At 36.2% G+C, this 24,518-nt stretch overlaps 1 protein-coding gene across 5 annotated transcripts in view; it reads left to right on the top strand.

Moving 5' to 3' along the window:
- Positions 1-24,518, top strand: part of Cpsf100 (cleavage and polyadenylation specificity factor subunit 2) — a 325,511-nt gene that overhangs the window by 31,391 nt on the left and 269,602 nt on the right. For all 5 annotated transcript variants that reach the window (XM_090399663.1, XM_090399659.1, XM_090399662.1 and 2 more), the window contains exon 3: positions 14,841-15,000. In XM_090399663.1, coding sequence (XP_090255789.1) covers positions 14,841-15,000 — 160 coding nt within the window. The remainder of the gene's footprint in view (positions 1-14,840; positions 15,001-24,518) is intronic.

Raw genomic sequence — 24,518 nt, 5'->3', positions numbered from 1 at the left:
ACATTTCATAGTACAGATCCCTTAATTTGCTTAATTTTCTTCTACAAACTGGGTCTTTTCTCACGAATTTTTTCATCTAGTCTGGTTAAAAGACAGGAATAATATTCCCCGGTTATTGTTTTACCCTTTTCAAGATAATTAATAAACAAAATGCCTTTAGCATCCCAAAACACTGATGTCATGACCTTTCCTTCTGATTGAACCGAGTTTGTCTTCTTTGGCACTGAACAACCGCTTCAATAAAAGCTCTTCTGTCCACTGTTTTGACTGCTGTTTGGATTCTTGTGTGTAATGGCGAATCCAAGTCTCATCCATAGTAATAAATCGACACACAAAATCAGTTTTATTCTTGTTAAAACACTCCAAACACTGTTCAGAGATTTTCATGCGAGTGCAGTTTTGATCTACTGTGAGCAACACAGCACCCATCTTGTGCAAAGCTTTTTCATATGCAATTCTTTATGCAAAATATATTCTACATGTTATTTTGAAATGCCTATAGTCTCAGCAATTTCATGCACTTTGACTCGCTGGTCATCCAATACCATATCATGCCCTTGATCAATGATTTCTGGGATTGTTACATTTTTTGGACGTCCTTCACGTGGATCATCTTCAAGGCTGGTACAGCCACTTTTAAACTCGGCAGCCGATTTCTTAATTGTCGAAAACAAAGGAGAAGAGTGCCCATAAACTTTTATGGACTTCGAACGAATTTCTTTTGGCATTTCACTGGAAAACTATTTCCATTCCTTACATTGGCTTTAGCTGAAGATCGCTAGTCTTCTCAAATCTCATGATATGTCATGAGATTGACTCGGCCATCCAGGCCGGCCTGGTTGGCCAAGTGGATAGCGTATCTGCTCTCCAGCCAAAAGGCTGCTGGTTCGAATCCCACCATTGCCATGGATGTTTGTCATTGTCTGTGGAAATACCAGTGGTGGTTGGCAGTAGATGGCATTGGTGTAGTTGTGGTCAGTTGGTGATTGAATGGTGGAGACGGAGTTGTAGAGTAGGTGCCAGCCCTTGATGAGTCCTTGGACTCCCCGGAGGTGTCAAATAATAATAATAAGAGTGACCATCAAGCCATTTTAACTACAGGATGTTTACTTTGTTTGCCTAAAGACCATAACCCTTTCTACAAACATCGTGGAGTTTATAGAGGCAAAGAAGAGGTAGACACCTAGAGGCAGAGAATGTCAAAAGTAGAGGATTATAAATTAGCCATTCTCTAGTAAACCATGTCACATCTCATAAAGGCTTGTGCCACCCTTGTGGAAAAAAAAATCAGGAAGTGTGTAATTTTGACATTGAAAGTGGATAGTAGTGGATGAAGTTTCAATCTTGGTTTTTGTAAAAAGTATGATGTCTTCTGGATGACTGGAAGTGATAGTGAACATCATATATGTTGGTGTTAATGCCACAGTTAGTAATGTGGATGTTAAAGAGCTTTTATTGAGGAGATTCTGGCTTGGTTTGTACTGTCTGACCGCAGATGTGAGACCCTCGGCTAGCAATTTGCCAAGAAGAGTCGAAGGTGATGTACGAATTTGTTACCAACACACAAGATCACGTGCTTTATTTGCAAAATTTTCCAACTGTTGTACAAGCAAAATAGTTCCCACTTTAAAAACTAGAATTGTCATGAAAGAAAAACTAATTTTCTGACAATAATAATAAACACTCTTCCTACGAAATGCATTGATTACCCTATTATCAGAATGGATTCCTTCTTTTGCCATGCACAGAAGTGTTGAGGGGTCTCACAATTTGTAGTTGCACAGTATGTTCATATTTCTTATGTTGTCTTTTTTGTCGAAACTAGTTTGAGAGAGATTAATTTTTGCTGCAGTGTCAGTTTGTAAGATTCATTCATGCTTAGATGGGGGACATGCAGTGAGAAGAGATTCTCTTGCACATGACATCTGTAGTCACCAGTTTCCATGCCATAATGTGGCCTTGACAATGCCATCCATGTATTACTACTCAGACTCACTCTCCAGCCATTACCTGGCAGAGAACGTGGGCAGCATTATACGCCAGTTGACTGGAAGCCTCCTGACTCATCTGACAGGTTCAGGCCCATGCACTAACTGGTGTCTTGCTTGCGGCATCACAGTTTTAAATGATGTACCCTTAAAATGAAGAAGGTTATGGATCTCTAAATATGTTTGGCATGACTTGAAGGGGGTCTCTCATTTTCACTGCACAAAGAAGGGACAGAAATCGAAATCCTTGTTCTGGAAACTAAAGATGGCATTTGCTACTTTAGGCCTCCAATAAGCTCGATGATGATATTTCATTGGTAATGGAGGTCATCTCTGTGGCATTAGAAGAATATCAAGTGAGATTGTCATAATTTTTATGCTTCATACTGGGTTAGATTATTGTTTTCAGTTTTCCTTTAGAAACATTTATACTGAATGCACGACTAACCAATTCTCATTGAGATGAAAAACTTTCATTCCTTTTTAAATTTTTGTCCATCATCTCAGAGGATCATGATGAAAATACTGCTTCCATTTGGATAGCTCCATCCAGAAGAAATAAAAACAAAATTATTGGGGAAAAAAAAAAGATAGTTTGAAGTCTGCTTTATTTTCACACACTATTTTGGAATAATTTTCTTTTCTTTTTTAATGGATGTACTTTTGAGTTGAGTGGTCATCAGTTTAGGAAATAACCAGAAGTTTGATTGGACTAAGACCAGGCTGTGGAAGAATCTTCCTCAGATTTGCTCCCCATAATGACTACCAAAGAATTGAATTCTATCTAAACTGTTGGAAAAAATTATTAATAGTCAAGTTCTTTATTACCTAGAAACCACTTAGCTAATAAACAAATATCATTGTGAATTTTACTGTTGTCAATCAACAGAGGATCTCACGTATGGACAATTGTCTTGGAAAAGTCTGGGAATCTTATTAGGCCACTTTAAATATTAAGTTGCTGTTCAGTAATTTCCTGTCATGTGATCTGTATTCTGAAACTGAGTAGCCAGCTTTATCTCTAGTCACATGCAAATAATTGGGATTCCATAAAAGCTCTGTTCTTTCTTGCATTGTTGATCCTCTCCAGCTGGCTGCAAATCCAACCAACAACTTTGATAATTAAGTACAGGCCGCCCTCGGTTTACGACGGTTCAATTTAAGCTGATTCACAATAACGCTGGATGTCTGCACGTGCTTTCTTACTATAGTGTGGTCTGACTGAGAAACGACGCTAGCAGGCACTCTAGTGTTTGAGTGTTTACCGAGCTACTACAACATATATGTATCAAACCTAGTTTTACTGTTGAATCTACCTAATTGTTCTATTTAATTTTTTTACATACATACATATTTAAATTGATATAGTTTGCCCACCGATTAGAGATCCTTCAATACTTCTGCGTATCTCAGAAAAAGGAGAGTCCATTCCAATATAGGGTAATCAGTCCGTATTGTGGGATGAGTCGTTTATTATTACTGGTCGGAAAATTAACTTCTCTTTTATGCTTATTGTTGTTAACTATGTTGCTTGTATAACAGTTTTTACCTATAAAGCACGTGATTTTGCATGTTGGCGACCAATTCGGACGTCCTTCATTTCTTTCTCCCCTTCAGCATGAATTGACTATTCTTGGAAAGACGCGAAGCAGGGACCTACAAACGGTGGGCGAACTATAAAGTACGTAATTACATACCATGTCTGATAAAAGAAGTGCAAAAAAGTTAGCAGAACTTGGTGTTAAGAAGGCACAGAAATCAATCCCACTTGAAAAGAAGATGGAGGTGATTCGAAGAATGGAAGATGGGCAGACACATTAATGTCTGTAGAAGTATGAACTTACCTCCATCGACTGTTACTACAATTACGAAAAATGCAGATAGAATAAAACAGTCTGTGCAACAATCTACGGCAGTACTAAATGCAAAACATAAATTATAGAAGGGATAAACTTCATGAAAAAATAGAAAAATTATTATCATTATGGGTGGATGACTTGAATCAGAAAAACATTCTTCTGACGCAGGCTGTTATAACTGAGAAAGCAAAAAGAATTTTTGAGGATCTTAAAAGGACAGATGGAGGCGAAGAAACATTTTTAGGAAGCAAAGGTTGGTTCATGAGAGTTAAGTCTCAAAGTAAGTCAAATTATGTGGTGAGGCAGCAGGTGCAGATGTTGTGGCAGCAACTGCTTTTCCTAAAGAATTTCAAGACTGTGTAGAACAAGGAAGTTATCCTCCTGATCTCATTTTTAATGCTGATGAGACTGGACTCTATTGGAAAAAATTTGCCATCACACACCTTCATTTCCTGTGAAGAACGTTCCGCTCCAGGTTTTAAAGCTGCAAAAGATAGACTTACGCTTTTGTTGGTTGCAAATGTCTCCCGAACTTTGAAGCTTACACCAATATCAGTGTACCATTCACAGACACCACGTGCCTTAAATTTACAGAAAAAATAAGACTATAAAATAAAGAGTTGGTTTGGTATTTCTTATTCTTCCAGGATTTCCAATAGTTTTTCTGTGATAATTTTATCAAATGCTTTGGTATAATCAATAAAAGTTGTGTGTTTCTATGGTCATTTTTCTGTGTTTTTCTGTTAGTAATTTTAAACGTAAACGCAGAGTCTGTGTAAGACCCGTCTTTTCTGAATCCATTTTCTCCTTCTATTAATTTTTGGGTTTACTATACATTTAAGTTTATATGCTAAGATTTTTGCATATACTTTATAACATGTACTAAGTAAGCTGATGCCACATTAATTGATTGTTACAATCAGATTTGTGTCATTTTTATAGATTGGGATAACTATTGCTTTTGTCCAAACTTGTGGGCATTTTCCTTTTTTCCAAATCATACGAGGGTTTTCTGAAAAGTTATTGGCCTCGACCATAGATGGCAACACTATCAGCAAGTGATTTCTTTTTATAATTTGGTACATCTGTCATAAGCATCCATGTAAAATTGCAAGTCAATATCAAGCAGTTTGTTTTATACAGCTGAAACAAAAGTGTTGTCTGTATCCCTTGAAATGGATCAAATTGAGTATCGTGCAGTTATAAAATTCTTTGTAAAAGAAGGTTTAGTGCCAAAAGAAATTCATTCGAAGTTCATAAAAGTTTATGGGAGTTTACTTCTCCTTCATTTTCGACAATTAAGAAATGGGCTGCCGAGTTTAAACGTGGCCATACCAGCCTTGAAGATGATCCACATGAAGGACATCCAAAAAGTGTAAGTGTAACACCAGAAATCATTGATCAAGTGCATGATATAGTATTGGATGACCAGCAAGTCAGAGTGCGTGCAATTGCATTTCAAAAGAACGTGTAGGGTATATTTTGCATGACGAATTGCATATGAAAAAGCTTTGCGCAAAATGGGTGCTGTGTTGCTCACAGCAGATCAAAATCGCACTCGCATGAAAATCTCTGAAGTGCTTAGAGCGTTTTAACAAGAATAAAACTGATTTTGTGTGTCGATTTAGTACTATGGATGAGACTTGTAATTCACCATTACACACTAGAATCCAAACAGCAGTCAAAACAGTGGACAGAAGCTGGTTGTTCAGCGGCAAAGAAGACAAAGTCGGTTCCATCAGCAGGAAAGGTCATGACATTGGTGTTTTGGGATGCTAAAGGCATTTTGTTTATTAATTATCTTGAAAATGGCAAAACAATAACCAGGGAATATTATTCCGATCTTTTAACTAGACTAGACGAAAAAATTCATGAGAAAAGACCCGGTTTGCAATAGAAAATTAAGCAAATTAAGGGATCTGCACTATGAAATGTTGGAACATCCACCCTATTCCCCAGATTTGGCTCCCTCCAAGTTCCATCTCTTCTTGAAACTAAAACTCTTCCTTGCTGGTCAGCATTTTTCTTTGAATCAAGAGGTGATTGCAGTTGTAAAGGGGTATTTTGCAGATCTTACTGAGAACCACTACAGGGACGGGATTCATTCATTCATTTCGTATGGTGATTCAGCGTCCGTGAGCCACTTTTACGGGGAGGTACGGCACCACCTCAATCCCCCCTGTTTTTATCCGGGTTTGGGACTGGCATAGCTGACGATTCAGACCTGTGGCTGGAGGGATTGTCTTCAGTATTCCTGACTGTATCCGTGTGTGTCACAGGGCCGGTTTGCCTGCTTGCAGGATAAAAAATCCCAGATAAACTGTGGGGGGGGGACCCTGGTGTCCACGCCCAAGACTGGCTAACTTGGCTATGGCTGAGGAAGATCCTTAAGCTCCTCATGTCATCGACGGGATAAGTTTCAAGTTTATGTTGTCTTCTTCTAGGGCAATGTTTTCCAAGTTGTCCAAGCTGTTTACAAAGGTGGTTTTCTGTTTTGAATGTTTTCATCATACCACAGATCTCGGTAGTAAGTTTGCCATGTTTCTATTTTAATTGTATTAATATCTGCTTTTTCTCTAGTTTCATTATTTAGATCTTTAAGGATTTGATATGTGTTAGGGCTTTTGAGAGTACAGTCTCTCTCTAATTTTGTTACAAAATTGTCCCATCTGTTTCTGTTTATTCTCGTGCGTACTGCTTTTGCTATTGCTCTTTTTCTGTTGTATTCGATGTTTGATTCTGTTGTTTTCAGGTTGAGCAGGTTTTTATATGCTTTTTTCTTTTTTTCAATAATGCATTTAATGTCGCCATACCAGTCCCTAAGGCCTCTTTTTCTTTTCCACTTTTTCTTTGTTCCTGAACTTTCTTTTGCAGCTTTTGTCATTATGATTTTTAGGGGTGACCATTCTTCTTCTTCTATGTTCTGATTTTCTTTTATATTTATCATACAGTTCTTTATTTTTTTTTGGTACACATCTTTAATGTTAATGCTATTGTCGTCTAGAAGTCTAACTTTAAAGGATTTGAAGTTTCTATTTTCCGTATGTTTTTTTTATTGTTTTCCATCTTAGTTCCTATTTTATTTTTCCAATTAAAAGGTGATGATCTGATTCTATTTCAGATCCTTCGTATACGCTTCTTATGTCTCTTGCTTCCCAGGTGTATCTGTGAATGTCTTTATGTTTGAAGGTGGTGCTCATTATTTTAAGGTTATTGCTTATGGTAAAATCTCTTAATCTGTTTCCATTCCTATTACAGTTAAGTTCTCTTATAGGTCCTATGTTTGGTTTATTGCGAATGCTTGCATTAAGATAGCCTATTACCAAGATGTGATCCCTAGGATTGGTCTTAATTAAAATGTTTTGCAGTTGTGTGTAAAAGTTTTCCCGAGCCATCCTCTTTTCCTTCTTCGGGTGTGTAAGTTCCAATTACTGTCATATCGCCTCTGTCTATTTTAATTCTCATTTCTATTATTCTATTGCTCCAAAAGTTGCAAAATGGTTTATAATGATCTTTTTACATAAATCTCTAAGAGATTTATGTAAAAAGATCATTACACCAGATTTAGCTCTCTCTCTTTTGCTTTTTTTTAGATTCTGTAATTACTGCTATTTTTAAATTTCTTTCTTCTAATGCTTGGTCCAGTTCTATGAATTGTGGATACTTCTCACATTCCAGGTAGCTATATTCCAATAGGTTTCTGCTTTTCTTTTGTTTTCGATCGTTTTCTTCTCGAATCCTTATTCCAAGCCGGTTCGTTACCAAAAAAGTCTGTCTGTTTACTATCGTTGTGATTTTTTTAGTGAGTTAAAATTTCAATTGAGAAGGTTACTGGCCATCTGCAGTCTAGCTTGGTGATGGGCTGCCATCTTGAGGCCTTCAAGCTTTCCTTAAAGTGGTATGAGGAAATTTTAAAGAGAAGATATAGAGATAGACATAGAATGACCCATAGCCCTCGAACACTCTAAATAGCATTAGGATCATGAGTTAACAAGAGTTGGCTGAAGAATAAAAAAAATAGACCCAGCTAGGGGACCATGGGAAAGCCACTTCCCTTGCTATCAAGGTGATAGCCTGCTGTGGTCCTGTTGGTCCATGAGTCCTTATTCAGCAAATTTGGACCACGCCATCATATCTGGTGAGCTCCCCTATCTGCCACCCAGGGGACGTGCTCTCTCTCTAGAGGTTACAGGATCTTCCAAGAGCTGACTTGAACATATTACAAATATTGCCTCTTTAGCATCCAAGAAATTAGGTTGTCTTTTTCTCTCAACTTGTTACATGACTGCTGAACCTCTGTTAACTTCATACCACTCATTGAATACGACATTCATATTTGGGATAATGCCTTTATGAGGTTGCTTAATTATTTGACTCATAAAGAAGAGAGCAATTGGTTTGATTAATGATGTGTTTTATGCCAGTTCAATTTCTGCTGTTTTAATTTTCTGTAAATATTATAGTTGAATTTCACTAATTCTCCCATTTGCCTCTACATCTGTTGAAACAGATACAACAGTTCTTCAGCACCTTTTTGCAGTTAAACTTCAAACTTGCACAACAAATTTTTCATCCTCATCATTCATTTCATTCTATGGATGGCCAGAAAGATGAGAATAGTCTGCAGGCCTTCATTCCCAATATTAAAGAAGAAAATGTTGGGAATGAAGGCCTGTAGACTATTCTATATCCAACATCAACACATTTCTTCTTTCCTCTGAACTTTCTGGCCATCCACAGATCTGATATACTGTAGATTGAAAAACCTCTCCAGTACAGGATTACCAAAAAATAATTTTGTTAATTCATTAAAATAATTACGATTACCAATCTAAGCATTACATGGTAATACTAACAGTACTATTTTCATCCCAAAGAGTTATTTTGCTATGTGGTAAGTAAAAGGAAGAATGATTATTGAAAAATAACTTTAGCAAATGCTGATGATTAGGAGGTGAAGAAGCAGAAGAAACAGTTGAATTAATGCATAATCACTTTCACTTTTTTTTTAACGAATTTTACAAAGAACAAAAATCATGACTTAACAGTTCAAAAATTCATGTTGTTTAATGAAATAAACAGACATCTGAAGCTAATAATTAATTAAATTTATTTATCTAATTAGATTCATAAGCTAATATTTTACCTTGGTCCCCAAAGCATCGTCATGAACACAAAGAAATATATTGAGCACGTGCACGCAAGCACATTAGCAGAAAGGCAAACACAGACTAATTGTAAAAGGTGGGCTCTTACATTCCTCACTGGTGCCCTCTATGGGTGCAGTGATTGGCACTTGCTGTAGGTCTCCCAGATTTTTGACAGTGTGATGCTGCTGAATTTATAAGGCTGGGGAATGTTGTAGTGCCATGGTGATTCCATAAATAGTTTCTCTAATTTAAAATTATTTCTATCTAAGAGAGATTTCTTCCCCCCTCCACACCCATTGGATCCAGTGATTGTATCCAGGGTGGTTTATCCCAAAACACCTCCCTCCTATACAGAAGTAGATTTAAATTATCATCATCATCATCATCATCATCAAATTCCTGCCATGTACCCTCAAGGGGTGTACAGGATATGACAGTACTAACATGAAAAAATTACATCATTACTAACTTCCTATCTACAATTTTCCTCCAAATCAGTCTGTTACTTGTCAAGACTCCAACATTATCAGATCTTATATTTCTATCGTCTAAGGCACTTTGTACCGTATCAATCCACCTATATCTTGGTCTTCCTCTGGGTCGTTTCCCTGCCAACCTGGCAGAGAACACTTGTTTTGCTAATCTTTCCTCTCCCATTCTATTTAAGTGACCATACCATCTGAGATTAGCTCTGCTAACGCATTCCTGGATGCTGACAATGTCAAGTTCTTTCCTAATATCCTCATTTTTAATATGATATTGCCATTGATGCCATCTGTTCACGCCTCTAATCTTTCTCAGGACTCTCATATCTGCGGTCTCTAGTCTTTGGTCAAGTGTTTTACTTCTGACCCAGCTCTCAGATCCATAAGTTAAAACTGGTTTGAACACTGTCTTGTATACAGCTAATTTAGTGTTCCGACTAATTTCTTTCTTATTCCATATGAATTTATTCAATTGACTTCCCACGATACCAGCTTTGCTGATTCTGTTGTCTATTTCTATATTTAGTTTACCATCTTCAGTAAAAATTGTGCCTAAGTAGCTGAAATGTTTTACTTGTTCTCCATTCACAACACAGTTGACATTTTCAATGATTCTGCCTATTTTCATTGTCTTTGTCGTTTTATTGCTGACCTTCATACCATATCTATTACAACAGCTATTCAATTTAGTCAGAGAATCTTTCAGACTTGTAGCGGATTTATTTAGAAGTATAACATCATCCGCATAAAGCAAAGAGCTGACATTAACATCTCCAATTTTGATATCATGCTTAATACCGCTTTCCTTCATAATGTAATCCATATAGATAATGAATAACAGAGGGGATAATGTACATCCTTGTGTCACACCAGATTTAACATTAAACCATCTTCCTGTACTTCCTTCAATTCTAACTGCTGACTCACAACTCAAATAAAGACTAAGTATTGCTTGATATAATGCCCCATTGACACCATATAACTGCAGCGTATTGAATAGCTTCTCTCTTGGCACCTTGTCATATGCCTTTTCCAAATCGACAAAACTTAAATACAGATCTTTGTTATATTCCCATGCTTTCTCCACTATTTGTCGTAAAGTGAAGATCTGATCCTGACAGCCTCTATTTGGCCTGAATCCAGCTTGTTCTTCACCAAGCTTTTCTTCCACAATTCTTCTCAACCGTTTCTCAAGTATACTTGCATAGATCTTGCCAGGAATACTCAGTAGGGAAATACCTCTGTAATTCTCACATGCAGTTTTATTTCCCTTTTTATATATGGGTACTATGAGAGCTCTACTCCAATCATCGGGAATTCGTCCCTCTGTCCAGGCTTTCTGAACTATGCAGTGCAGCCACTGTAAGACTCTTATACCACCATACTTCGGCATTTCTGGTCGAATATCATCTACTCCTGCTGCCTTTCCACATTTCAAGCCTTTGATGGCTTTTTATACTTCAAGTATGGATATGTATTCCTGACTGCATGCCTGGTCAGTGTTTTTTATCACTGTGCTGTCATCACTGCTTGTTTCATTTAGCAGTATTTCAAAGTAATTACTCCATACTTCAAGGATATCTTTTTCTCCTGTTTTCATTTCACCTTTATCATCTCTAATTCCTTTTACAGTACTCTTTCCTCCATTCCTAAGCTTCTTCAACAACCTCCAGAATATTTTGCCACCTTCTTGATATTTATTTTCTATATTCTTGCCAAAGTCCTCCCATGACTTTTGTTTAGCTAGTTTTACACACTGTTTAGCTTTCTTACATTTGTCTCTGTATTCTGTAAGAGTAAAAGCTGACTTATTTGCTAGGAACTTTTGATATGCTTTCTTCTTTTCCTTCACTGCCTCTTTAACTTCCTGTGTCCACCAGGGAGTTCTGATTTTTTTATCCTTGTACACAACCTCACCACATGCCTCTCTGGCAGAATCAATCAATGTTTCCTTCAGAGTTTGCCACTGAATCTCCAAGGTTTGATTCCTGTTCTCAAACTCTTTCATTTTCTTTTCAATAATATTTCTGTATTTTAGTCTACAGTTCACATCTGAGAGCTGCTCAAATTTTATTCGCTTTAAAACTTTCTTACATGTTATTCTTTTCAATATGAAATTCAATTTTATCCTGCTCAAGACTAAATAGTGATCACTTCCAATTTCAAATCCTCTGTACACTCTGGTGTCCTGCACCAGGGAGAAAACATCACTATCAACAATAACATAGTCAACGAGACTTTTCTTATTCCTAGCCTCTTCTCTCCATGTGAATTTGTGCACATTTTTATGTTGGAACATGGTGTTAGTAATAACCAGTCCATGTCCTGAGCAGAAATCCAACAGATATTTGCCATTATTATTAGCTTTGCTCTTTTCTCCAAATTTTCCCAAAATATTTTTGTATGTTTCACAATCATTTCCTACTCTACTATTTAGATCCCCAACAAGGGCCAACTTTTCCTTTTTCATTGTGTCAGTTGCTTTTTCTAAAGCCTCAAAAAATTCCTCCACTTCTACCTTAGTAGAACCTTCTGTGGGACCATAGGATCAAATAAGTGTCATTGTTCAGTTCCCCATTCTCATATTTGCCCACATTACTCTACTTGAGACTGACTGCCATTCGAGAAGATTAGCCTCGTATTTTGTGTTGAATACTATGGCTACTCCTTCTTTTCCTTGATTGTTATTGCCTGAATATAACATTTTGTATTTATTGCTCAGAAAGATCTCACCAGTTTTGGTCTTTTTTGTTTCAGTCACCCCTATTATGTCGATCTGGTACTTATCTAATTCCTCAGCTAGCTCCATTTCTTTGCCATTCAGGCTTCTTACGTTGATAGTACCGATCTTTAACTCTGGTGATGTTGAGTTGGGGTTTGTTTTCAGATTTGTTCCAGTTGCTGACTTTTCGCTGTTCGCCCTGGTTCCCTGGCGAAAACAACGGGGGCCTTGTTTAACCGGGCGACGCCCCAGCCGGCATGAAATTTTGTCATGTTGTACCATCATTTTTTATTTTGGTTTAACCAATAAGAATACAATTTGGTCGGCTAAATCCCAAATTGCCAGCCCATCCTCGTTCGTTCAGTATCAAAGTAGATACCCAACATGGGGCACCACGAGAAGGTGAGGATTGGACATTAGGTCAGAAGCCCTGGTCGGTTGTCCGCATTCCTTTAAAGGCTATGTGGAGGTCTCCTCTCAGTTATACAGCTTTGACCCTTAAGCACTCCAGATTTAAATTAAGGAGACCATTTATGGTTCAGCTGTATCACATTGTTAAAAAAATAGGGGATTCATTTTGAGACCTTCAGCAGTTGTCCATCACCACACCCAGAGAGGATGCCATTTAGAACTGTAGAAGCCCACCTCTTAGTGACCACCACCAGTCAGTCTGTGTTTGCTTTCCTACTAGTGTACCTGCATGCATATGCTCAGTATATTTCTTTGTGTCCAAAAAAAAAAAGATGCCTCTTTTTGGACACAAAGAGGCAAAACATTGGCTTATTAATCTAATTAGCTAAATAAATTTAGTTAGTTAAAAAGTCCAAGTATCCACACCAGATTGGGACAAATATCCTTCAACATTGATAAGACCTAGAAATACAGTCCAGAATAAATCAGCATGGGATAATTACTGGCAATTCATCCAGTGAATGAAGGTTATCAGTCTCTCTTAAAAGAGAGCAGATAAATGCCATATTCCAGATTGATATACAGTTTGCAAACTTGGTCCTTTAGATTTAGAACATAAATCCAATTAGGGAGGAATTCAAGCAGAAATTAAGAGCACGGATCAGATTACAGGAATTGATTTATTCACAACTGTAATAGTTAAAATGGAGCTGGGCTAGCCTTGCAGCCAGGATGAGAGGACAGAATACTATAATTTGGAATAATTCTCAACGAGAGCAAGAGATCCAGCGAAAGACATAGGATGAGGTCATAGGAATAGCAGGAAATGCCTGTGAGATGCAAGAGTGGAGAAAATTAGAAGAGGTCTATGCCATACAGTGGGTTTTAGAAGGCTGATAACACTTTTTTCAAATCTGTTTTATCCAGTGACTGATGTAACAGAGCTCAATATGAAAATAAGAGTAGCTGAACTTGGAGATGTTTAGGTTATCTGTGTGAATATAGCCATAGAGTTGGATGGGAGTTATGGGAAAGTTTGAGAAATGGTAGTGCATCTAAACAGGCAGTTTAATTTTAAGTCTCAGCATTGACAGAGTTCTGAGGGAGGGGAAAGAGGGCAAGTTAGTTCCATTACATAAAAGAGGCTCAGAAAAAGAAGAAAAAAAAAGATAGCAAACTATAGACCAGTTAGTGTCCTAGAATACTTTAGGAACAAGTGGATAGGAATATGATATTTTATAATGATAAGTTGGGCCATGTGGGGATAGGCACCAAGCTGGTGACATAAATAAGAGAAGGCTGATGGATAGATATCAGAGTACTGTATGGTGGAGTTGAATCAAAAAGAAATCAAGTGATCAGTGGTGTGCAATATGGCTTTATAATTGGGCCATTGCCATTAAGTTTGTACATTAATGATACTGAGAAAGATTTGAGGGGAATACTGAGTTTGAGTTGTCTGCTATGATGCTAAACTGGAAAAGGCCTGTAGTTGATTGAATAGACTAACATATGTACAAAGGATATGGTAATGCATTTAGCACTGAAGAGATTTCAAGCTGTGCATTATATTGACGGAATATCAATTAGATGTTTCTTAACATCTAATTGATGTTAAGAAACATCTAATTGATGTTTCTTAACATCAATTAGATGTTTGGATAAGGAGAAGGATGTTATTATTCTCCTGTAAGGCTTTGCAACTGCATCCAGTCTGTTGTGTATAGATGTGATTGCTTGAATTTTTTGAAGAATACTGAAGTGTTGGAGAGATTCAGAGGCATGTGACCAGAGTGTTGGTATTTGGAGTGTGCCCTTTGAAGATAGACAGGTTTGTGGGCTAAACATTTAGCTGACAAGAAAAGAGGGGATATGATGGAATTATAAGTTATTAAAGGGGTTTTATAGAAGAGATGCTAAAGAAATGTTTCAATATATGGCTGGACAGGAGAGAGAACAAAGGTTTGTCCCTGGAGGTTCTGCAAGAGTGTGGTTAGCATGAGTATGGATATCAGATATTTCTTTATTGAGTGAATGAATGAAATGGTCACCTGAGGTAGTCATGACAGTCATACCACTGAAATAATTTAAAGATGTGATAGGCATTATAGTTCGTATGAGCCTTCCAGATACTTGTAATTTTTTTCCCTGAGAAATGACCATAAGTTAAAAAAAAAATTACTAGTAATTTTATATGATTCTGATGTTTATTATTTTTATTTCAGGCATATTAGTCAAGTTGATGCTGTTCTCCTGTCTTATCCAGACACTCTTCATTTAGGTGCATTGCCCTACATGGTTGGAAAGTGCAATCTTAATTGTCCTATATATTCAACTATTCCGGTATACAAAATGGGACAGATGTTTATGTATGATCTGTTTCAGGTGAGTTAACTACACTATTTATGTATTCATAAATAAAAACATATTCTGAACATATTATAGCAAACTTATAGGATCCATTACGAATAGTTTTCTATAATGAATTTTCTTTAGAATAGCACTGCTCATATAAAAGATTCATGCAAGGACTTTTTTTTTTTTCTTTTTCTCCAGTAGTTTGAAAAAGTAAGATACTGAGATATACACTCATTAAGAATATTGTTAATACAGTTTAAAATAAAACGTCGACATGCTTTGCTGTTAGCTGACAACAGCATCACGAAGCACTAGATACCAAATTAAAATATACTATGGTGACTTACATAAACCAGTTATTTTGTTAAAAACAGTCATATGACAAGCAAGCACATTCGTTGTATGTCGTTCTTTTGCCACAGAGCGACCTTCATCCACTAATTCTCAGTCTTGTGTCCTTTAGCAGTACAAGGGTACCAAATGGAATGAGCTCCATGACATATATTCCTCCCTCTCATGGCCTGAATACTGCTTCACTTCTGATTCAAATGCCTGCTACAGAGAGAATAACAGAAATCATCCTCACAATGAAGGCTTTCATCCCTTATTCCACTCTAAATTCATAGCCACCATTTTCATGCCATAGCTCTCAAAAAGCGTGCCAACGCTGTAAAAGAAAAAATATCTGCATGCCACAAATGTCTTGAGACCAAAACTCCACCTGATCACTCTGCCTATACTGCAGCTCACAATGGCTGTAAAAGAATCATCATCATGAAATCCACATCAGACTTTGAAAGGTTGTTAGTTCAATGTTAATAAATGCAAATTCATGCACTTTGTTGTGATTAGATAACAAGTGTCATATGATATTATGGTGGGATTATGCTAGGAGAAACTAATCAGGTTATATATCTTGGAGTTTTAGCAGATAAGAAGTTGAAGTGCAGAGGCCATATAGCAAATATTGTATATACAACTGAAAGGATAATTGCAGTGCTGAAACGAACTTTGACACGTAATGATAAAGAAGTCATTTTGCCTCTTTACCAGGCTTTGATAAAACCTCACTTGGACTATTGTCTGCCAGTCTGGTCTCCTGGTTTCCGAGATGATTCTGATACAATGGAGAGTGCAAAGGAGAGTGTTAAAAATATCAGGATTATGGAATACTGATAAGACAGACTGAGAATTTGTAGACTGCAGACACTAATAACAAACACTGCAGACTGAGTTTTTTGAGACACTAATAATCACTTGTATCAATTCTTGATTTAGCATGTTTGACAAATCTGCTTCTAGTTCTATAATTTTTAAATTATTTGTTGCCATTTTATGTTTGGCATCTCGTAATTGATTCAAAAGTAGTGAATGGCTTGCTTTTTGATAGATTTTATGGGCACCTGGTGATTTCATAACTTCCTTTAGCTTAGCGATAGGCAGAATCATTGAAAATGTCAACTGTTTTGTGAATGGAGAACCTGTGGAACAAGTAAAACATTTCAGCTACTTAGGCACGATTTTTAGTGAAGATGGTAAATTCAATATAGAAATAGACAACAGAATCAGCAAAGCTGGTATGGTGGGAAGTCAATTGAATAAATTCATATGGAATAAGAGAGAAATTAGTCGGAACACTAAATTAGCTGTATACAAGACAGTGTTCAAACCAGTTTTAACTTATTGATCTGAGAGCTGGGTCAGAAGTAAAACACTTGACCAAAGACTAGAGACCACAGATATGAGAGTCCTGAGAAAGATTAGGGGCATGAACAGATGGCATCAATGGCAATATCATATTAAAAACGAGGATATTAGGAAAGAACTTGACATTGTCAGAATCCAGGAATGCGTTAGCAGAGCTAATCTCAGGTGGTATGGTCACTTAAATAGAATGGGAGAGGAAAGATTAGCAAAACAAGTGTTCTCAGCTAGGTTTGCAGGAAAACGACCCAGAGGATGACCAAAATATAGGTGGATTGATATGGTACAATGTGCCTTAGACGATAGAAATATAAGATCTGATAATGTTGGAGTCTTGACAAGTAACAGACTGATTTGGAGGAAAATTGTAGATAGGAGGTTAGTAATGATGTAATTTTTTCATGTAGTACTATCATATCCTGTACACCCCTTGAGGGTACATGGCAGGAATTTGATGATGATGATGATGAGCGTAGCGAACGTTGAAATAAGTTTATGCATCTGCACCTTTTTTAAAAGGAGATACTTGCACATAGCTTACCCTGTTTCAGTTGAAGTTTGCCTAGTAAGTCCGTCTTCTGTGGTGTCATTTCCCCATGTAGGAATAAGACTTGATTATATAGAGAAACCTGTGGAGAATTCATGACTAAGTTTAACACATGTGAACCACATGTGTTTGAAAACCCAAACCACTCTTGTGGTTTGGGTTTTCAACTTCGTGTTGAGCAAGGCCTGATTTATGTGGTTTGATGAGGCAGATATGGTCTTGATGTTCCGAAATGTGTTTAAAAACTGATCTGCCTGTCTGTCCAAAATAAGAGAGTTTACAGGAGCATGGAACCTCATATACACCAAGTAGTAGCATAGGTGAAAGTTTGTCTTTAGGCAAGGGTAACAAGTTTTGGATCTGGTTGATGGGTTTGTAAGTGGCAGCAATGATGTTCTTGCCATCCCTAAAGTATGGGAAATTGTCATACAAAATTGTGTAAAATAATAACTTAACTGTAATTAATTTTAATTTAATTTAAGCAATTTAGTTCATTTTAATTTAATTTCAGGCCACAACGTACCACTGCATGCAATTTGGATTCCTTTGTACAAAGAAAGGTGTGTAAAAAGTTTTGAAAGGATTCAAAGTTGAACAGCTATCAGATGTGAACTACAGAATCAAATACACAAACATTATTCAAGAAAAAATGAACACGTTTGAAAACAAGAACCGACTATGGTAAATATAGTAGCAATCCCTGAAGAAAATATTGATTGATTCAGCCAGAGAGGCATATGGTTAGGTAATCTGCAAGGGTAGAAAAATCAAACTCCATGGGGAACTGAGGAAGTTAAAGAGGCAGTCAAGGAAAACAAGAAAGCATATTGAAAGTTCAATATGAATATAGAAAATAAATATCAGGAATGTGGCAAAATATTCTGGAGTATAGATGTATGTCGCCTGTCAAATCCTTCCCAATCTCATTAATGTATAGATTGAATAACAGTGGACCAAGGACTGATCCTTGTGATACACCACTAGTTACCTTAAATTTTGCATACCCTGTATACCACTTTTTGATATCTGTCAGTCAGCCATCGACTTATCCACGCTAATGTTCTATAATCCAAATCCATATTCCCTAATTTATGCAAGAGTCTTCCATGTTGTATTCTGTTAAAAGCCTTAGCATAATCCAGAAGTATCATGGTGTATCCATTCCCCTTGTCTAGTTTAATGGTAAAATTTTATTAGAATGTGAGCAAGTTGCTCAAACATGACCTTCCCTTAGTAAACTCATGCTGTTCACTGCAAAGTAGAGATTGTCTGTCAACCCATTTCTGAACATGTGCACTATCCAAATTTTGTAAATTCTTCACCACCACTTCAGAGATACTGATAGATTAATAGTTGGATATGTCAGCCTTTGTACTACCCTTGAGCAATGGGATTATCATACATTTTTTCCACTCCTGTGAAATCTTCCCTGTTTTGAGACTTAAATTATATAGCCAGTTCAGTTGTACACTCTTGTAGCAACCATGCTGATAGTCCATCAGTCCCTATTGCTGAATTGTTATTCAGTTTGTATAACATCTCTAATACCTCCTCTTCATACACCTGAGTTTCTTCATTCAGTGAAGAGGTAGTATTTATTGAATTCAATGTTGCTTACACCAGGTTGATAGATTTTAGCAACCTCTGAACAACCTCTTCTGCATCTATCAATCTCACACCATCTATATTCAGAAAAGTTCTATTCTATTCTGCTTATCAGTAGAATTCTTGTGGGTTGTCTTTAGCTTGCAGAGCCAGTTTTTTTTCATACTTAGACTTAGCTTTTTGTGCACCAGCTGTGACTATTCTAGCCTGCTACTTATAATTTTCATAAAGGACAACATCCTTATTCAGGCAGTTTCCCTTTCACATCATCTGTTTCTTACAATCTCTTGCTTAATAAAATTACACATCCATTTGACTCTTACCTTATTTATTCTTTGAACTTTTTGGGACATATTCTGATATTGCTTCATTTAAGTATTTTTAATTGCTTACCATGCACTGTCGATATTCTTACCATCCAACAACCGATACCATTCCGCTGAACTCAGTATGATCCTGCACTGTTACCTACTTGAGGCAGAATAGTTGTCTTTCACTGAAACATCCTCTGACACTATAATCAAATCTAACACTCTTTGATCTTGAGTTTCTTCTGTCACATGCTGCTCACAGCTCAATAAATTCAGTTTCATTCTTCTCATGAGATTATACTTCTACTCAATCAATATTTGGATAATTAAAGTCTCCCATTATGATTGCTCTTTTCACACCCATCATCTCTATTTGGTGATGCATTTCTTCATCACTAGCAACCGATCCACCAGGTCTGTAACAACACCCCACTGTGTAATTGATCTTGTTTGATTCCACCTCACACTAGATGGCATCAAATTGACTGCCACATGAAATACTGTTACTAGTACTACAATCATAGGTTTCAACACTAAGTGGATTCAAGTCATCTGATATCATTAGCAACATGTCCGCGTGATTAGCCTAGTGGCTGTGCGCATCACAACCATATGACTGGGGAAGGAGTGTCCCATGTTTGATTCCTGTCGAAGACGTGAGGAATTTGAGGATCTTCCTCAGCCAATAGCCAAGTTAGCCAGTCTTGGGCACAGGCAGTAGGGTTTTTTCTGCCAGTTTATCTGGCATTTTTCATCCCGCAAGCAGGCAAACCAGCCCCATGAACACACACGGTCTACAGCCATAAATACTTACCCCCCCATGAAGGGGTTTAACTCACCCCAAATGGGATGGGGAAGAAAAAGGGAGGAAACTCCAATATGAATAAATAAATAAAAATTAGCAGCATACCCCTCCCTCTCCTATCCTATCTATCCTTCCTAAAAATCCTGTACCCTTTATATTCAATACCAGTTAATATGTCTGATTCTGATAGCTAGGTGTCACTAATGCCTACAATATGAGGTTCCAACATATTGATCAAGGCAACAAACTCTATTCTTTTGTTTTTGATATGTCTAGAATTTATGTATAGACAATAATATTTATGTAAATATACTTGAGAAACAGCTAAGAAAAATTGTGGAGGAGAAACTTGGAGAACAAGCTGGGTTCACGCCAAGTTTTATAGATCTGGAAAAGGCATGTGTCAAGGTGCCAAGAGAAGAGCTGTTCAAAATGCTCCAGCTATTTGGTGTAAATGGGACATTATATCGAGCAGTACATAGTCTATATTTGATTTGTAAATCAGCAGTTAGAATTGTGAGTTACAGGAATGTGGTTTGATGTTAAATCAGGTGTGCAACAAGGGTGATCATTATCTCTGCTGTTATTTGTCATCTATATTGATCACATTATGAAGGAAAATGGTATTATACTTGGTATCAAAATTGGAGATGTTAATCTCCATTCTTTACGTTATGCAGATCTTATACTCCTAAATAAATTACAGCAGTTATTCACAATGGAAATAAGCAGAAACATTGAAAACCTCAACTTTATCCTGAATGGTAAAGCTATAGTAAAACATTTCAGCTATTTAGGCACAATTTTCTAGTGGAGATGGTAGATTAAATATGGAAATAGATAATAGAATTAGTGAATCTGGTATGGTAGGAAGTCAGCTGAATAAATTTATTTTGATAAATTAGCTGTATATAAGATGGCATTCAAACCAATTTTAACTTATGGATGTGAGAGCTGGGTTAGAAATAAAACACTTAATCAAAGACTGGAGACCTCTGATACAATCCCTTCTTAAATGCCATGCTAAGAAATTGCCTTACAAAGGTGTATTTGCTGAAATTAACTTAATAGTGTGGTTGGGTAATCCTACTCAGCAAGTTTAAAGAATAGATTCATAAATCACTCAAATTGGCCAACTATTTGCAGAAATATGAATATGTAAAAACTGAGTGAGAGAAAACATCATGCCAAAAAACCAAGAAAACTGAGATCATCAGCATTGAAACAACCCTTCTGTGCTTAAGGATGAAACCTTTATTTTTATTTTAATATATAGATCACATAATTAAAAAAAAAAAATTCCACATTTGATGATCCTGTACTGCATCGGGTTTTGAGAGTGAAGCCTTCTGCTAGAATAAGTGGTAGAGTCACAGATGCCCTTTCCACACAGATTTACATAATAGATAATTTTAATGAGGGGCTAGAAAGAGTACTGAAAAGTGTCAAAACTGAAACAGTTTATTACTTTGGGTATGTAAAACATAGACCTTGTTAAAAAATAATAGAGAAATGGACAAATATCGTTGTGTAATCTGGGTTTAGGCAGTGTTTTCTAGCTAACTATGAAGGTTTATAGTATCGATCATGTCTTCATATGTAAGAAGCACAAGTAACAAAGTCAGAATATGCAAACGTAGCAAATCATATCCCAATAATAGTCAGAATACCCATTATAAAAGAGAAGGCAAAATCATTAAAAACAATGATATTCCTACAGAAAGTATAGACATTAACAAAACAATAGATTACACAAAATATGACAAATATATCAGGAGCCTCAAACTTCATTATTCCTCTTATGAACAAATGAACATTAGTGAACTCTATAGGGAGCTGATTTCCAAGATCACTCTGCCAAAAAAATGTGCTAAGAAATAGAGAGAAAATTCTAAAGAAAACATGGATAACTAAAGACTTATTAATTTAATAAATAAAAAAAGAAATGTTATACAAGAAAAAACATAGAAGAATCTGAGAAATACACAGATTGAAACAGAATATAGGTTCATTTAACAAGCTTGTGAGGAATGAAAATAAAAAGGCAAAGGTAGTATTCTTTTATACTGAATTTGTGAACTGTGACAACAATCCAAGAAAGCAATGGAGATACTTTGGATTTGCTTCTAGGTAAGCAGCATAAACGGATAATATCCCTTAGTTAACACTAATCTAAAAACTACAGTAAATGAAATTAACACATTCTTTATAAATAGCAGTGCCTGCATGGCAGAAGATTATTAAATCAATGGCTTTCAAACCTTTACAGCCTACTGTTAAGGAGGTATAAGCTCCATGTTCCTGTCAGAAGTCTGACCATGAACTACAATTAATTGTAAGCAGACGAAACACCAACAAGGCTATAGGATATGATGGAGTAACTGTAAAAATGATAGATTTATTTTTACTGAATACCAACCAAGATTTCTCCTTCATATAAATAAATCCTTCTCAACTGTGAATTCATAAAAGACCTTAAAAAAAAAAAAAGCAAGTGATACCCATTATAAAAAAGTTGACATCGTAAATTATGCATACTGCAGACCAATCTCTATTTTACCGGTTCTCTCTCAAAAAATTTCTTGAACTTACAGTGAAAAAAAAAACTTGTTAATTTTTACTGATAATTTATTAATAATTATTATATAAATTACTAATAATTTATTAACTAAAAAATGTAATCATAAGCTATTCTGTTACACTGATTTTAATTTAAGAAACTGAAATTTATATAATTACAATTAAGTAAAATATCTCTCCACTGTGCTTATGTTTTTTCTCATCTTTTTAAAATGCATAATGCTTTGTTTTTCAGCACTGATAATATCATATTTTTGTGTAGGGTGGTCAAGAAATATAGCATGAAGATAATCATGTTCCTCAACATGGATTGCAGCATTCATTTTCATCACTGTGAGAAGCTTGGATCTCAGGATGATGAAAATGAATGCATGCAGTATGTTCAGATCATTCGTTGCTTCATGTACAACAATTCCAGTCTTGCTGGAGCATGAATGGTTATTACAGAAACAAGGAATCAAGTTAACTGTGGGTTTGAAGTGGCATGCATCCTTTTATACTTCTATATTATCACTTTCAGGCATTTTAAAGTCAGATATAAGAGCTTTACATTCTACAAGAGTTATTAAAAAAAAAAAAAAAACTAATAAGGGAAATGCCACAGCTATCATGAGTTATATGGAATATAGCAATAAGATTTCCTTCTTCTCAGGGATTGTTTACTCTAAACCTGTTACTGATGACCATATCAAATTTCAAGTGAATAAATTAAATCACTTTTTTGATGATGTTACTTCTTTGGAACTCTTATGCTCTTGAGGTTAAAGATTTTTCATTTAAAATCTTTAGCTATATCGACTTCAAAATACATAAAATAGGCATCTCATTGTGCCCAATCATAGGGTCTCAGTTTTTATGGAATCTTCTCACTGTTGTTATAGAGAATAGTTCCGATATCCACCTTCACAGCTCTGACATCATGTTATGAACTGTGATGTTTTGTTTTTCACCAATGTATCATGAAGATAACTCTTAAATTGCTTTTTGAAGATAATTTGCCTTTATCACCGAAGTTAATTTTTTGTGAAAAGATAAGCAAGTTGAAGGTTATTGGGCTGGACGGCCATCTTTCTCCACAGTTACCTAAATGCTTCATAGAACACTGACTCTTCACTATTATCACTCATTTTGCTATGTTGATAAGGTGTATTCTGTTTAGCTTATTTTGCTGGGAAAATTACATATATTTTTGTCAAAATCAACTTTTTTTTTTTTCCTAGCCTAGGATAAAATTTATAGCATTAAAAGAAAATAATGGAATCCTTCTGTTCCTTGATACATTGTAAAGTGGATGATGATGGCTCTTTAGTTATTTTGTTTATAGGAAACCAATGAAATATCTAAAATTCATGCTTACCTCACCAAGCAGCCTCAATGCTATTGCTTTCTTCAATTTCTATATGGAGGAGATACAACTCTTTTGAAATCATCAGTAGCACCTCACCTTCTCTTATCTTTTCTGTTTTTTCAAAAAATGCTATAACCATCATTTTTCTATTCCAGGGAGACATGATTAACACAGGATGACTCACTGATACTAATGATTTGTGAACTGACCATATCAAAGCTCACATCTGTGCTGCTATCTTTAGCTCACAGTCCTGTCATCTAATTTTCGTTTCCTTGGCTCTACACACACACACACACACACACACACACACACACACACACACACACATCAACAAGCTTCTCAGCTTCACATTACCAAGCTCACTCAGATGCAGGTAGCAAACAGCTCTTTCCTACTTCATGTTGGAGGCTTAATGGATTTTTTACAACACTCAAAAATAATTAAAATAGAATTTAATACTTCCTATATTTCATCCTAGTCACTAGGACATCTACGGGGATTACAAAAACAATTAATGTAACATATACACAAATAATAAACAATACTAAGCTCAACCACGTGGGTGACACTAAAGTCCTATCTAGGTAGAGCGCCCTCTAAGGGCAGTAGTAGGTGGCCTGGAATGTAAGGTGGGAACTCTGG

This window comes from Typopeltis vanoorti, chromosome 10 (assembly GCF_054136105.1).
Source record: "Typopeltis vanoorti isolate ZY-2024b chromosome 10, IOZ_Tvanoo_1.0, whole genome shotgun sequence".
Lineage (NCBI taxonomy): Eukaryota > Metazoa > Arthropoda > Arachnida > Uropygi > Thelyphonidae > Typopeltis > Typopeltis vanoorti.
This window is presented reverse-complemented; position numbering and strand designations above follow the sequence as displayed.